This window comes from Notothenia rossii, assembly GCF_949606895.1.
Source record: "Notothenia rossii genome assembly, chromosome: 2".
NCBI lineage: Eukaryota > Metazoa > Chordata > Actinopteri > Perciformes > Nototheniidae > Notothenia > Notothenia rossii.
Window position 1 is genome coordinate 89,378,668 of NC_136904.1, and position 16,065 is coordinate 89,394,732.

General features: G+C 39.7%; 1 protein-coding gene across 1 annotated transcript; it reads right to left on the reverse strand.

Annotated features, from left to right (window-relative positions):
• Positions 1–593: 593 nt before the first annotated feature.
• tnfaip6 (tumor necrosis factor, alpha-induced protein 6) lies at positions 594–15,802 on the reverse strand. Its single transcript, XM_079661749.1, has 6 exons — positions 15,657–15,802; positions 8,210–8,347; positions 7,434–7,595; positions 2,662–2,890; positions 946–986; positions 594–830 (listed from the first exon to the last, which is right to left on the reverse strand). The coding sequence occupies exons 1-6, from the start codon at positions 15,754–15,756 to the stop codon at positions 709–711; spliced, it is 792 nt and encodes a 263-aa protein (XP_079517875.1). The 5' UTR covers positions 15,757–15,802; the 3' UTR covers positions 594–708.
• Positions 15,803–16,065: the final 263 nt, after the last annotated feature.

Here is a 16,065-nt window from a genome sequence, read left to right on the forward strand (position 1 = left end):
CAGTAAAGGTGAAAGTGAGGATTGCTTATTTGATCTCTGTTATAAAAGCGACCGACACAACCAAACAATTGATGACAAAATGATTTATTTAATCAACTAAAAATAATTAATCTGTTTGACAACTTTGACTGATTTTTCCCACGCAATAAAATAATGCCAGGACATTTCCATTACCAGTACTATCACTTTCAGTCAGTAACGTCTAATTAATTACTTTTTTATTTATTCCAGATGTACTCCAATTGTTTAGCAGACCCCAACTCTTTTATTTGTTTTATTCTTCCTTATTTTACACAGTGACATTTATTTGATTATTATTTTATTCACTTTTCAATTTCACAATAAAGGTTTTTTTTGTACCTGTAAAACCACCAATCACAACCACATCAGCAAGAACAACAAAAACAATAACACAACAACAATTATTAATTAATTCAAAAATGTTGTATTATTAATGATTGCATGAGGCTTTTATGAATAGATTGTATTTATAAGTAAATGTAAATAACTATTACAAAGTAAGCCTCAGTAAAGGTGAAAGTGAGGATTGCTTAATGATCTCTGTTAGAAAAGCGACAGACACAACCAAACAATTGATGACAAAATGATTTATTTAATTAGCTAAAAAACACATTAATTACAGTACAGGATGTTATCAATAACAACATGGTGAACACAACAACAGGATCACATCAGTAGAGGAGTGGCTCAGTGGAAGTAGTGCGACTGATTCTGAGAGAACAGAGATGCATCAAAGGTGATGTATTGTAGTTTGAAGCCTCCAGCTGTGACTGAAGCGTCAGACAGGAACTTCAGCGTCATCACGTTTCCTGCAAAACAACAACATCACAGATAGATTTATTTGTTTGTATATTTGATCATTAAGAGATCCATCAGTGTGCCCAAAACATATTTGTTTCTTATAAAAGGATTAGGAAATCTCACCTGTACTGATGATATTGTCAGGTAGATAATCGCCACAGTATCTGAAAACAAGCAAATTAAAAAGAGTTGTTAACATTAAAGGTCACCTATCATGCTATTTTGAGGCAATAGCATAGGTCTCAGATACAAATAAAAAACATGTTTATGAAGTGTTTTGCTCAAAATACCAAACAGATCAACCATTCTAGCCATGCCTCATATCCCTCTATTTCACTTCCTGTTTCTAAAGTGCTGATTTGGGGTATGAAACTTTAAAAATATTTATATATATAAAAAAAGGAGGGGTCTGAGCTCATGCGGGACCCGGCAGCTACTGTCTAAACTAAATACTGCCGTGATGAAACGCCATATCATAGATTATCAAGGATTATCTCTGAAACAGTCTGGAGCTCAAAGGCTTTCTCTCTTGCCGGTTATACCACAAGGTGAGTTCCTTTTTACTTCCTGCTTCTTCACACACATGCTCTCCAGTACAGGTTAGCTCTGAGTGTTAGCGATGCTAATGTAAACACCGACCATATTACGTCCAAAACAGTCGGGCATTGTTTCTGATAGCAACGTTTCTGATTGGGCCGTGGGTCCGCATTTCCGATATTACGTCATATCGGACGCAAATCTGGATCAGCTCCGTTGTTCCCCCGTTTTTAGAGATTTTGGAACAGAGGAAAAGAGAGAGGGTTTTGTTTTCTGACGCTGCGTGAGTTCCCCGAAACACCGGGGACACATGTTTATGTAGAAAAGATATCAAAAAGTGAATTTTGCATGATAGGTCCCCTTTAAACTTTCTTCAGTTTGAACGCATGCAGGATAAATAAATCAGTTAAATGGAGTAGGTGGACACGTGATTTATTAAACAAACACACTGTGTTTGCTTTAAATTCATGTGTTAAACTTAAATATCATTTAAGAAACTATACTATGCCTAGCTTATCATTTAAAATATGACGTGTTTGATCCTAATTATTTTGGTTTCCTCTTTTCTAAAGGCACATTGTCACAAAAAAACTTAACTTATTTGAGAGTCACAAGGAAATCTTAAAATCAAAATGTCATCACATCATCATCGTCAGAAGTTCATAAAACATTTATTTTTCCAGCTCCTCCAATGTGAGATTTTTGCTGCTTTTCTCAGTTTGTATCAAAATGAAAGTGAATTTATTTGAGGTTTGAACTTAGACTCTATATACGCTGCTGGACAATCTTGCACTAATGTACATTTCCCAAAGGTATTGAAGTGACTGTTATTTTGTATATATTGATTATTGTGCTTTTATAGGTCTTAATGTGTGCATATGTATAAATGTGTCGGTTGATTGTGTATTGGATAGATATTTATATATCTTTGTATTTTTTATTCTGGATTGTGGGAAACGGTATTTCGATCTCTCTGTCTGAACACACAAACTGAAAGATTGACAATACTTTGGACTTTGACTTATATACAAGTAATTGGAATCATATTTTTCAAATCCTGTGTCAGTTCTATAAAGATTTTGAAGCTAAAAGTGCAGATTCCTCCCACTTTCCCTCCTGAATCTCCTCACCTGCCAGCGAGCCCGGAGACGTCGATATTTTAATTGATCCTCCAGTAAAGAATGAAATGACATAACTGATGAGATGAGAAGTTCACCTTGCATTCCCCCGGATATGGCCACATGAAGACCCTGTTTCCTTTTTCTTTCTATTTTTTTCATTTTCCCCCTCAAAGCCACTGACCTGCCAGCGAACCCTGAGACGTCGTCGTAGCTGTCGTAGACCTCCAGGTAGTCGGCCAGGCAGCCCGAGTCCTCCTCCAGGTCGAAGTCCTGGAATAGCAGCTGGATCCTCTGGCCCAGGCGCACCCGGATGTGCCAGTAGCAGATCTGCTCGTCCTGGTACTCCTCGGGGAAGCCTGGAGACTGGATGATCCTCTGAGGGTCCGTCAGTGTCCCCCCACACTCCTTAGCTGGAAAACACACAAATCAAATGCAGAGGTTAGAATTAAATCGGCATTTTTCTTCAATTTTCCTAAAAAAACAATTAATTAACTGCTGCTAGCAACTTTTAAAGATGTACTGTATGTGAAGCCTGCATTTTTCACTTGATTATTATTCAGTGTTTAATGTGTATTCTATTTTATTTTATTAGATATATTGAAATCACTATAATTAATTCTAAAGTCTAAAATAATAATAGTCAAAATATGAAGCATAGATAATTAAAAGTAAAAACGAATAAACTAGCCTTGCCTTGCCTATACACCTCCCACCTTATATCAACATATTGGGCAAACCATGTTTCAGTTCTACAACAATGTTGGAGCTACATGTGCAGGGCCGCCCCTGGCCAACTTGTGGCCCCTCGCAAAGTTATATGATGAGGCCCTCTGTGTCGCGAGCGTCGACAGGGGGTGCTAGTGGAGCCTCGCAGCGGCGAAACTGTGGCGCGCTTAGTAGGTGCGCCGCATTTGCGCTTCAGATGAGGCTCCCTCCGCAAAATGAAGAACCCTCCGCGAGGTGAGGCCCCACGTTGTCTGCGTGATCGGCCTGTAGGGAGGGGCGGCCCTGCACCTGTGTAGTAAATCAGCATATTCCTTCAATTGTCCTAAAAAAAACTATGGATTAATTCCCACTTTGTCTTCTGTTGAGGGAAATTGAGTTGTGTATATAATAAATGCATAAATAAGATTGTGTGTAGATTAGTAGAGAGTGCACTAGAGGTATTGTCTCTAAAATTAAGGTCTCTTTACCATTGATGTATGGAGACCCTTTTTAATGAAGCTGCAGTGTTTAAAGACGTACTGTATATGTGCATTTTACAGTTGATATTCAGCATTTTTACATAATTGTTTTAGTTATTATTAATTATTCAGTGTTTTCATTTTTTACTTTTTTATAATTTTTAAATGTTTCTTACTTCTATAACCATTATTATTGATATTGAAATCACTTTAATTAATTAGTCTAACATAATAAATATGATAATAGTAAAAATCTCAATAATATATCTTAGAATATATGAAGCACAGATAATTAAAAAGTAAAACTACAAAGAGAGGTAGATCATCCTGACCTGTGCACACCAGAGTTTGTGAGTAGCTGTTAGTGGGAAGTTTAAAGACCGTAAAAATGGCACCACAAAGAAACATTTAGTGCGGTTGTCTGTATTCTAAATTCATACCCTCAGTTACTTCAGGTCTGTAGCATGCTTTTCTGCAGCTCCAAAGAATAAAACACACTTAGAGAGTTCTTGGTATTTAAGGGAACAGAAATAAGGGGAACATTTGAACATCACTGCCGTGGGAAAGCGGCTCTCATAAGGACATGATGATACATGTGTGTTCTGAGGCAGGACTTTAATCTGCATCTGTTCACGTGCAGCACTTTGGATTGGGGGGGGTCTTTCTCCTGCGTGTGAGCTCTGAATGAATCAAGAGTAGGAGAAGAAGAGTTCTTTTGTAAAGGAAGGAAATGAAACACACATGTGGAAACCGGTAACAATGGCAAGGTTGTCCACTCGATGCCCTGCAGGGAGAAGGGATGTTAGGTTGATTAACGTTGTTTCTTATTTGTAGATCATGAAAAAGGAAACATATCCATCCATAACTGAGGATAAATCAGATAACATGTGTAATGTAGACAATGAAATCAACTGGTGACGTGAGAAAAATAAACCTTTCGGAGCAGAGGATCCTAGAAAATGTAATGCATGCTTCATTAAGTGACTTTCTTCTCTAACAATGAATCATCTAAATACGGATTATAAACTGTAAGAAATAAGAGGAGATCTGTTTGAGTTCATGATCTTTTTTAAGCATTTAAACATTTCGTTTTTTTGTGTATACCTGTATCATCTTATACTGTTCATGTCAGCCAATTAGTAATTAGAATTAAGCGCTGCAATGTCCCCGTTTAATAATAATAATAATAATAACTTTTATTTATATAGCGCTTTTCAATAACCCAAAGTCGCTTACAAAAAAAATTAAAAGTACAGAAAGGGGGTGAACAGGCAGAAGACAACATATTGGACAAGAAAATTGAACATGAACATTACATGAACAGGCAAAGGACAACACAGGGGGGGAGCAAGCATAGGACAACGAGCAAAAGACAACATAATGGAAAAGAGGAAAGAAAAAGTTGATGAATGTATGAATAAGAGATGCAGCGTGGGGTGAATAAGAGATACAGCGTGGGGTGTGAGTGAAGTCAGTGGGTTGGGGGGTAGGGTAAGTTGAAGGCTTGGGAGAAGAGGTAGGTTTTCAGCTGGGTTTTGAAGGTAGACAGTGTGGGAGAGTTTATCCACCAGAGAGCACACACAGGTATCATTTGGTGTTCGGGTCTGGGGAGACCCAGCAGAATTGTTGTGGGTGACTCGGGGTCAAATCTTGCCCAATCAAGATTCACGGGAACTCCACCTTTCTCAAAGAATATGTACACCAACACTTGAACCTGAACATGCACGTGTGCAATATGTGGTGTAATGTGTTTTGGGGCCATAACACTAAATAACAACAGGATTGTACGGTTATGAATACATAATACGTTAGTTATGATGTAGTTCAAACAATATTGGATGATAGTCATTTTTATGTGTGTTTTGGACTGAGATAAATCATGGGTCAAAATGTACCCGCGAACACTATGAACGGTAACAGCTTTTGAACACGACACAAGGGTTAAGAAACATATGTATAACAGTTATTTTATAACCAAGTTTAAAGCTGTTATGATTCATGTGTTTTTATATTAATACACACCCAACAAGTTTTTACTTATTTTGATTTTGTTTAATTTGCTTTTTTGTGCGTCGTAGTAATCCTTTAATTTCACCCCACTGTATAAAACTGTTATTTATTTATTTATGTGTATTTAATCTGTTTTAATTGTAGCTCTTGTGCATAATGTTTTGCAATTATTCTGTTTTAATTGTCTTGATATAATTGAAAATAATAAATAATAATTCTTCAAGACTAAATATAATAAATATGCAGAGTGTACAGCCACACAACATTTCCATCTCCTTTCAATAGACGATCAAACTGTTTCTGATGTTGAACACATATTTATTTTGACTCACTGAAGGCACAGTGGCTAGAAAATGCTGAGCTGCTTTTCATTTGGGTGTTAATTTCCATAATATTACTTTTAAATGCTTTTCAGATGTGTTTAAAACCGGACAAAAGAGATATAAACGTACTTCGGCTCCAAATGAATCAGGCAGATTGGGAAATCCCATTGAAATTAAAGTTAAAATGAATCATTCAGGCGTCTTGGTTCTAAAAAAAACAGTCACTGTGCAGCTTATCACTTCTTCAGTTTCTCCATCTTATCCTCACCCCACATCCTGCAGGTTTATTCCTGGTCTCCTCATGATAACTCACAGGGTGCGACACAGATTGTGGTTTTAAGTGCAGTGAGTCTGCAGAGCCTCAGAAAGGATGACTACTCTGAACCACAGCCTCAGTCATCGCCTACGCTTCAAAACACAGCCTCTTTAAACCACTCCGATATTGACTAGCCGTGACGCTGGTTTAGTTTTCACCTTGTGAGTGTGTTTGTGTGTGTGTCACCATGGCAAAACGTTGTCCTAGAGACATTTAGTGTGACGGGGATCACCACAGAGGAGGTTTTAAGTGCTTTGTTATGAGTTTATATTTATCTGTCTGTCACTTCCGTTGCGTTGCAGCGATGCAGGATGCAGTCACTACACTTTACAGAGGTGTAGTTCAGATAGAAATGAAGTTCAAAGAAGGGTGTTATCCAAACAAAGGATGACTTTCAGTGCTCTTAGTCGGACCGCTGTCGGGGACTATAGGAAGGGTTGAAGAATTTAGCATTTGTCATCCCATTGCAAGATATTTTACTTTAGTAATGCCAGTATCACTTCCACATCTGAATGACAACATATAACCTTTGTGCATGCGTCACTGTTGGGTTTGTCTGCAGGAAGCTGTCATAAATTGACCTTTTATCCAATTTAAAGCAATATATATTCAACACACGTAAGCGCGCTATCGGCACTATCTATGCAGAAGTGAAGTTGAGTAATGAGGTTTTAGAGAAGATGCATGTATTTGGGAAGTAGTGAGCATCCAACCGGGAAACTGAGACTTGGACATGGGTTTTACTTTTTAAATGAATGGTTTTGAATAGTTTTGCTGTTGTTAAAAGCTGCTCCCATTTACTTATTCCTCACTTCATGATACTAATCTTTTTCCTACCTTGAATGTTTACTTATTAGATTGTTTTGCTTGCCACTACCATACTGATTTATTTGTTGTCTTAATCGGTCTAGTCTGTTTGTTTTAACAATGAACATTTTCCCTCTGTGGGACAGATAAAGGAATTATGACAACATTTGTAGATAACTGTGGAAGAATCGAAGAATAAATTGGGAATTCAAAGCAACACGTGGTAAGAAATTGATATAAGGATGATCATTTTGTGGCTGAAGTATTCCTTAGAGCCAACTTGTACTGCAATATATAAAAAACATGTACTCACAGTTTGGGTTGTAGCAGTACACATCCCATCTCTCACTCTTGTTTCTTCTCACTCCGTAGTCCACGACGCCGATCTTCCCAAAGCCACAGTTAGCACCCGGTTTAACGATGGGGTACCCAACATGCCCTCTGTCGAACCATCCGGCTGCACACACATGGAAACCTGAAAAATAAAATATATCTGCTTCATGCAACCACCGATAATAAACCACTGTGTTCTGTCAGCCAAGCACGGAAACTCAGCGTCAAAGGTAGAAACCTGAACTCTCTGTTTGTTATTTTGTTGTGGGGGGCTCACAGTTACACTCAGCAGACCCCCAGATAAAACTGAGACCTCCCAGGTAGACCGCTGTGGGAAAACTGGTCTCAAGCGCTGAAAGGGGACAGAATCGAGTGGCTGGACTCCATCTCAAGAACAAATGGTGATGTTACCCACCCAAGAAGGTGTTAACGGACTATAACAATGCTCCTGAGGCCGCTTAAAAACTGCTCGTGAAACAGCAAAGCACTCGTGGGAAGAAGTGTTTCATCCCCGACCTTTGCCCTATGAACATGTGAAGTCTGAAAGCAGTCCAGCCTTGTGTCTCCACTGTTACATTAGACATGGTGCTTTAAGTGTTTCATGGGAGAAAGGAAAAGTAAACCTCCCTGCTTTCATTGTGTGGGTGCGGTATGAGTCTCCCTCGAGTGATGAATTATGATGCATTCACTCCCCTATAGTAAATCTCCTTGAACAGGGTGTGTGTTTGGTGTGTGTATACGTGAGTTTCTGCAGACCTATTTGACGAGCAGCCTCCAGTTGTTCGTGAGTGGCCAGCTTCCCCCCTTCGTATTTGCAGACGGCCTTGGCTTCTTTATACGTCAGCTGGTATCTCCCTTTGCGTGATTCCCGGTGGTAAACTCCAGCTGCTTGTTCTGAGAGAGAGAGAGAGAGAGAAAGAGAGAGAGAGAGAGAGAGAGAGAGAGAGAGATCCAAAAGTTGTTACCTCCATCTGAGGAAGGACTGTTTGCAGAAACCACAGTGATCTGCAGAGAGGAAAAGTAACTACTTACGTACTCAAAGGGGCCCTTTCATGCTTATTTCCAGGTTTATATCAGTATGTGGTGTCTCTACTTTAAAGAGTCCTCTCCTGCTGATGTTCAGGTGTATATCAGTATGTAGCGTCTCTACTTTAAAGAGTCCTCTCCTGCTGATGTTCAGGTGTATATCAGTATGTAGTGTCTCTACTTTAAAGAGTCCTCTCCTGCTGATGTTCAGGTGTATATCAGTATGTGTCTCTACTTTAAAGAGTCCTCTCCTGCTGATGTTCAGGTGTATATCAGTATGTAGCGTCTCTACTTTAAAGAGTCCTCTCCTGCTGATGTTCAGGTGTATATCAGTATGTAGTGTCTCTACTTTAAAGAGTCCTCTCCTGCTGATGTTCAGGTGTATATCAGTATGTGTCTCTACTTTAAAGAGTCCTCTCCTGCTGATGTTCAGGTGTATATCAGTATGTAGTGTCTCTACTTTAAAGAGTCCTCTCCTGCTGATGTTCAGGTGTATATCAGTATGTAGCGTCTCTACTTTAAAGAGTCCTCTCCTGCTGATGTTCAGGAGGATATCAGTATGTAGTGTCTTTACTTTAAAGAGTCCTCTCCCGCTGATATTCAGGTGTATATCAGTATGTACTGTCTCTACTTTAAAGAGTCCTCTCCTGCTGATGTTCAGGAGTATATCAGTATGTAGTCTCTCTACTTTAAAGAGTCCTCTCCTGCTGATATTCAGGTGTATATCAGTATGTAGTGTCTCTACTTTAAAGAGTCCTCTCCTGCTGATGTTCAGAGGTATATCAGTATGTAGTGTCTCTACTTTAAAGAGTCCTCTCCTGCTGATGTTCAGGTGTATATCAGTATGTAGTGTCTCTACTTTAAAGAGTCCTCTCCTGCTGATGTTCAGGTGTATATCAGTATGTAGTGTCTCTACTTTAAAGAGTCCTCTCCTGCTGATGTTCAGGTTCATATCAGTATGTAGTGTCTCTACATGTCTCCATGCTTTAATGTTCAAAAAGCTCTTTATTTTTCTCACACTGCCTGTGCTGCAGCACCCCTTTTCACCCTCTGTCTGAAACCAGAGCCCAGGCTGCTCTGATTAGCTGGCCGGCTCACTTAGAGATGTCCCGCCCCTTGCCCTATCATGTATAATGTGTTGGAGCGCTAGCCAATACAAGCGTGAGTGTTAAATAGTGATGTCACTAAGTTTCTGAAGTAAACAAAGGAGTCCAATGGAGGTGTTTCAAGGGGGTTTTAACCTTTGCAGACCATTTACACACACACAACTATAAAACACACTACAGGAAAGGGGAAACCTCAAACTGAATAAAAAGGGCCCCATTTGTACACATTTTAGTTTTCTTTATTTGAGTATTTCCATTATATACAACCTTATGTTTCTACTACATGTTACTTAGAAGTAAATAGTGTTCCTCTTTTCCACTACATTTTTCTGACAGCTTTAGTTATTTGTCAGATTACAGTTTTCATTCCCTTCCTCCAGATGTGTTAGATGAAAGGATGAAGTGTTTCTTCATGTGTTTAGAAATACTCCTCCTTCTTAACATAAATACAGTCTTTAAAAAGCCTCTTGGATCAGCGGGAAAATGCTTCGTCACTAAACTGAAAACAGGGTGTTTTTTGGAGAAACTCATGAGAAGTCTGTTCTTACAGAATATGATGCATTGCTGAAGATTTAAGTAGCCAACAGTATATTAAGGAGTTAACATGAGCAAAACCTTAAACATCTACCACAATACATTTCTGTATGAACTTTGATGCAACAGGATAATCCAAATACATCACATATACCCATACTTGTCAACCCTCCCGATTTTCGCGGGAGACTCCCGATTTCATTGCCCTCTCCCGGTTTCCTCCCGGGGTCATATTTCTCCCGATTTCTGACAAAATCAGATTTACTCAGGACTGTTTCCACTCGGACTTTAATACAGCTACAACATTGTTTGGTTTCCATGGTAACACGTCTCTTTAGTAGCGCGCGCAACTGAAAGTCTGACAGGGTGAGGCAGATAGTCACCGAAAACAGAACAAGAATCGACAACTACTCTACTCTCTGCTCACTCCTTTCCTGCCCACACATATGCTCCATCAAGGATGGTGCTACTTGCTGCACTTAGAAATACAATAAGCATGTTAATGTTAATCTAACAGCTCCGGCGATAAACTAGCACCCCGCCCCCCCCCATTTTGCATTTTGAAATGCTCCCGATTTCTGAGGTTTCAAGGTTGGCAAGTATGCATATACCAGGGGTTTCAAACTCAAATACACAGTGGGCCAAAATTAAAAAAAATGGGTACTAGTCGAGGGCCGGACTGGTTCAATGTTTATTGCAAAACTTATTGAAATGAACTTATTGTACATATTAAACCGGGAACTAACAAAGCTTAAATTATTGCCTATAAAAACAACATGAAACATTAAATAATCAGTTGCATTAATTTCTTATGGCTCTATCTGCAGCTTTTCTGAGTCATTTCTTATGGTTACATTTTTCCACAGGCCAACAACAGCTTCAAAAAAACAATTTCCCTCGAAGAAAAAATCAAACACTTGTCTCACTTGTCGTGAGAGAAAAAGTGCAGAAGGAAACATCCATGTAAACTCAGTGTGCTGCTCTGTGATGCTAGCTCAAGCCAGATACGATGGCATCTCATTTAAGGTGCAAGTTCATCAATGTTTGGGGTCAGGTTCTGACATACTTGCCAACTAGGGTGGCCATTTCCATAACACCAAAAAGGAGGACACTTTGGGATTATCTTTTAGTTTTTATCCTGGCTTCACTGAATCCTTCACACTCAAAACACAATAAGACTCTAGTGTACTAACCACAAGTTGAATGTCTATTTACGATACTTTTGCCCTTTCCTGGCTGCTTCCAAGAGTTTTTTGTTTGTAAGGAGTCTCTGGTACATGTCTGTGCACTCAAATGTGAAGTTGACACAAATTTGCAGCTCTGCCTTGACACTGTCCACATCCAGACGATTTCTCTCATTTCTCCATGCTGAGGTCATCATTGAGAACACACGTTCTGTATGTGCATTGCTACATGGGATGGAGAAGATGTAGGCGCTGATCTTCCTCAGATTCACAAGTGGGACTTCTGCTTTGGAAAACAGTTTCAGATACCGCTCCTCACTGTGGCATCCTTCCATTTCTGAAGAGCTGAGAATAGCTTCCACCATGCCATATTCCTCATAGAGTCCATCCATGTCAATGTCTTTCAGGCTGCAGGTTTGGACTGCATCACTGTATTCTCCATAGGACACAGCAGTTGTGAGGCCAAGCTTTGACACTTTACTATGAAAGCTGTTCTCAGAGAAGTTATACCTTTCACTCACGTATTTCTTGGCTCTTTCATAGAAAACAAGAAAATCAGCCTCACATTTCTTAGCCAGATCAGGGGTTAGCTGCTTGAGTTTGTTGTTCACAGCAAAGCCAAAAAATGTGTCCTTTAACCTTCTCTCAAGTTTCCCTTTCAGTTCAGTCATTACCTTAAACACAGAGGTTATGCTGAATGATTTGGCCTCAAGTGCTTCAATGCAGTCTGAAAACACTTTCAGAATGTGACTGAGGAAGAGAAAATACATCTCAGATACTTCGTTGCCATCCTCTCCAAAGCATTTCCACAAAATCTTGGAGCATTCCTCCTCACCTAGACTCTGAAAGTAGCTGGTCAGGGGTCTCCAACACTTCAGGATTCTGTCAATAGATGGCAGCAGAGACAACCATCGCGTGACAACGTGCCGCAGCAGATTGCATTCCTCCACTTCCACAAACTCGCAGAATTCCTTCAACTGCGCCGTTCTGCTAGCTGAGATGCTAAAATGGCTATACACCTTAAGCACAACATTTTCAATGTCAATATCCAAGTTGCTTGCTGCATATCTTGTTGCATTGTGCAGAATATGGGCTAAACAGTTTGCAGCGAGCACGTCTTTTTGAGCCTGTTTCAGTTTCTGATAAACACTGTTGTGTTTTCCATAGTTAACGCTGGCGTTGTCTGCTGCATATGCTGACATTTTTTTCACATCTAGTCCAGACATCTCCAGTTTAGATAGCAGCTGATTTGTTATAGCTTCCGACTTTTCGTTGCTATCACTGTAAAAATCCAACAGTGCATGTTGCACGCCCTCCTCAAAGTGAAAATATCTCAGTACAATGGGGAAACACTTGATCGTACCTTTGTTTGATGCATCACTTGCCACTGAATAATGCAGTTCATTTTCTTTTATGTAATCCACATGCGTCTGGACAGAGTAGGGTGCTAGGATATTTTCGCACAAAGCTTTGGCTTTTGTTTTTCCACAGGTCATCCCTTTTGCTATTGATGAGTCGTTGTAGATTGTGCGATCAACTTTTATTCCACAGTCTACACTCCTGTATGACTGGTGATGCTTGACGGCATGATAAACTTTACAAAGTTCTGCTGCGGAGATTTTGTCATCTTGAGGCGATGAAGCTTCACGGAAAAACGATAAAAGTGAAGAGGCACCTGCGCTTTGATCGTTGCTTTTGTGCTTATCTGTGTTAGCATGTCTGTCGACAGCACCTTTTCCTTTGCTACTTACCTCCACATCGCAACGACACAACGTGCAAAAAGCATGGAAGTCGTCCTTTCGGCTTTTTGTGAGGAATCCATGCTCTTTCGACCATTCAGGATTAAATGAAGTCTTTCGTTTCGGCATTTCTGCGGTTTAACCTACCGCTAACTAGGCGGAGTTGGCTCATGAGCTAGTCTGCTAGCGCTAACGTCACTCTGTGCCACAGTGCCATGCCGTGAACGTGACGTCAAGAAGCACATGGCTAATTGTTTACGTTTATTAACCAATGAAATACAAGATATTTATTTGACATCACATTCAGCCAATCATTTGTAAGACCACAAGTCTTACAGGGATATATACTTACACATAACTTATTTTTTGTATTTCTTTGTATAATTGTCTATTTTTTTTTTATACCCTAAAAGTATAAAATGGGGATCACCTCAAAAGGAGGACAAATGAGCGTCCGGCTCAAGGCTGCGCCGGCAGACGGACACAGACATTGAAAACCGGACTGTCCGACCTAAAACCGGACGGATGGCCACCCTGTTGCCAACCCTCCCGATTTTCGCGGGAGACTCCCGATTTCATTGCCCTCTCCCGGTCCTCCCGGGTTCATATTTCTCCCGCATTTCTCCCGATTTCTGACAAAATCAGATTTACTCAGGACTGTTTCCACTCGGAATTTAATACAGCTACCATTGTTTGGTTTCCATTGTAGCGCGTCTCTTTAGTAGCGCGCGCTACTGAAAGTCTGAGATATCACAGAAAACAGAACAAGAATCGACAACTCTACCCTCTGCTCACTCCTTTCCTGTATAATACAGGTCCAGCCCACACATATGCTCCATCAAGGATGGTGCTACAGGCCGCAAGGCAGTGCACTTACAACTACAATAAGCATGTTAATTTTAATCTAATACAGCTCCGGCGATCCACTAGCACACATGTGTCATAATAATAACACACAGAAAGGGAACATTTTGCTGCTCAATGACCAAGTTTACAGATTCTACTTTAAGTAAATGTTGAACATAATACTTGTAAAGGTGAGTAGGGTTTTGAATGAAAGACTTTTACTTTTAATTTTAGTATTTTTACAATGACATACTTTTAATAATGTAAAATATCTTCTTCCATAGCTTCAGCAGGATAAGTGTTTGATTTGCAAAACACACAACAGTACAGCCTAATAGGTGACAATGTGTAGTAAAAAGGTGAAGGTTAAGCTAAGCCAAACATATAAAAGATTAAGACTGTGTGAGATTGTTTTACATTTTGAAAGTTCACCATTCAATTTGTAATTTGCTCTGGGGTCTTATCAGTGGGAGCTCTGATCCTGTTCGAGTTGCACTCATGCATGACGGCAGAACTGGGCAGAAAGCTCTCAGAAATGAGTCTCAAGTGGATGTTTTGATCTGGTTAACCTGTTTGATGAATGTTTTGTACACTAATTAAACTCTTGTTCTCTCTGCTACAGGAAACACTGCCTCTTAAACCCATTAGGTGTGTTACAGTGACCATACTTTTTAGAAAACATGGAGAACCTCCCCCAAAAAAAATGTTGTAGACATGAGAGAAACGCTGTGCTTGTGATTCAGCTTTGTTAAGCCAATATGAAACACCTTTCACCACATAAAGAAAACCATTTGGGGTTTATAAAAAACGAGTTACAGTGTTTGGAGAGTAATGCACACGAGGAAACATTCCTTTAAAGCTTACTGTAAAAAGGTAAAGCCATTAGTATTCCTTGAGTTGAAATGTGTTGGGCTATCTTTTCACTCAGATGTGTTTACATTTGGAAAGTCCTGAGATGAAGTCACTCCTCGTGTTTACTGGGCTCCTGCAGCCCATAAACATGCAGTTTGGCAGAGCTGCTGTGTTGCCTTCATTATTATTCCTTGTTAGTCCTCACAATGTGCCTTTATGTGAAGGGATTTATTGCTGTGCTTGCAAAAACTGACTGAAAACAATCCCATGTAAAGTAGGCCTATAGTGTAGAAGAAGATTGCATGTGAAGGAAATGAAATATGTCACTTTGCATTCAAACAAAAGCTGGCTTAATCAAAAATATGGATACAAAAACGTGATGAAAGCAACACTGGCTAATAAAGTTGAAATTGAAGAATGAACATTTAAATAAACTACAGATTAAACAGATTTTGATGCATAACAAGAAGGCAATCACCTATAATCACTCGAGTTATGGCACTTATTATATAATTGGTCGTTATTTGTTCATTTGGGTTTTACATTCATCACAATTATTAGGCTATACTGATTACTAAAATAATAATAATTCCCTTACCAGCTTTGAGAACACTTTAATGATCAATCATTATAAAACATATCATATATTATTCTGAAATGGACCAATCTGGACAATCACTACTTATACTGTCGCTACTTTAACTATATTTTGATGATAATACTTTTCTACCTTTACTCGAGTAACATTATGAATGCAGGACTGACAGAGTATTCCTACACTCTGGTACTTCTACTTTTACTTTAGCACAAGATCTGAGTACTTTTACTTTTGTACAAGATCTGAGTGAAACAGCTTAACCAACTTTTTTTTTCTATCTAAATGTACAATGACAACAACTTAAAAAAAGAGAGTTACCCAGCCAGATGGAGTTATGAAATATTCCGTCCTTGAAGCCCCATGCCTGCGCCTCTTTGAGCAGAAAGCCCAGCGAGCAGAGCAGAGAGAAGCAGTTCATCCTGTCTGAGAGCCGCTGTTCCTCCAGATGTGTCCGAGCTCTGGCTCTCTGCTGCTGCCTTTATACTGCTGCTACTGCTGCTGCCCCCCCACAGAGAGACACACACACACACACACACACACACACACACACACACACACACACACACACACACACACACACACACACACACACACACACACACACACACACACACACACACACAGCTACTGCAGGTTACCGACAACCATTGGTCACTTACAATAAACCAAGGAGGGGGGAGGAAGAACTCAGATCCTCCACTAAAGTACAAGAACCACTACATCAGGA

Coding starts and splice junctions, on each gene's coding strand:
- tnfaip6 (XM_079661749.1), bottom strand. CDS start 15,756: ATGAACTGCTTCTCTCTGCTCTGCTCGCTGGGCTTTCTGCTCAAAGAG. Junction 987..2,661: donor GTCTCAGGGTTCGCTGGCAG/GTCAGTGGCTTT, acceptor GCTTGTTTTCAG/ATACTGTGGCGATTATCTAC. Junction 831..945: donor TGACAATATCATCAGTACAG/GTGAGATTTCCT, acceptor GTTGTTTTGCAG/GAAACGTGATGACGCTGAAG.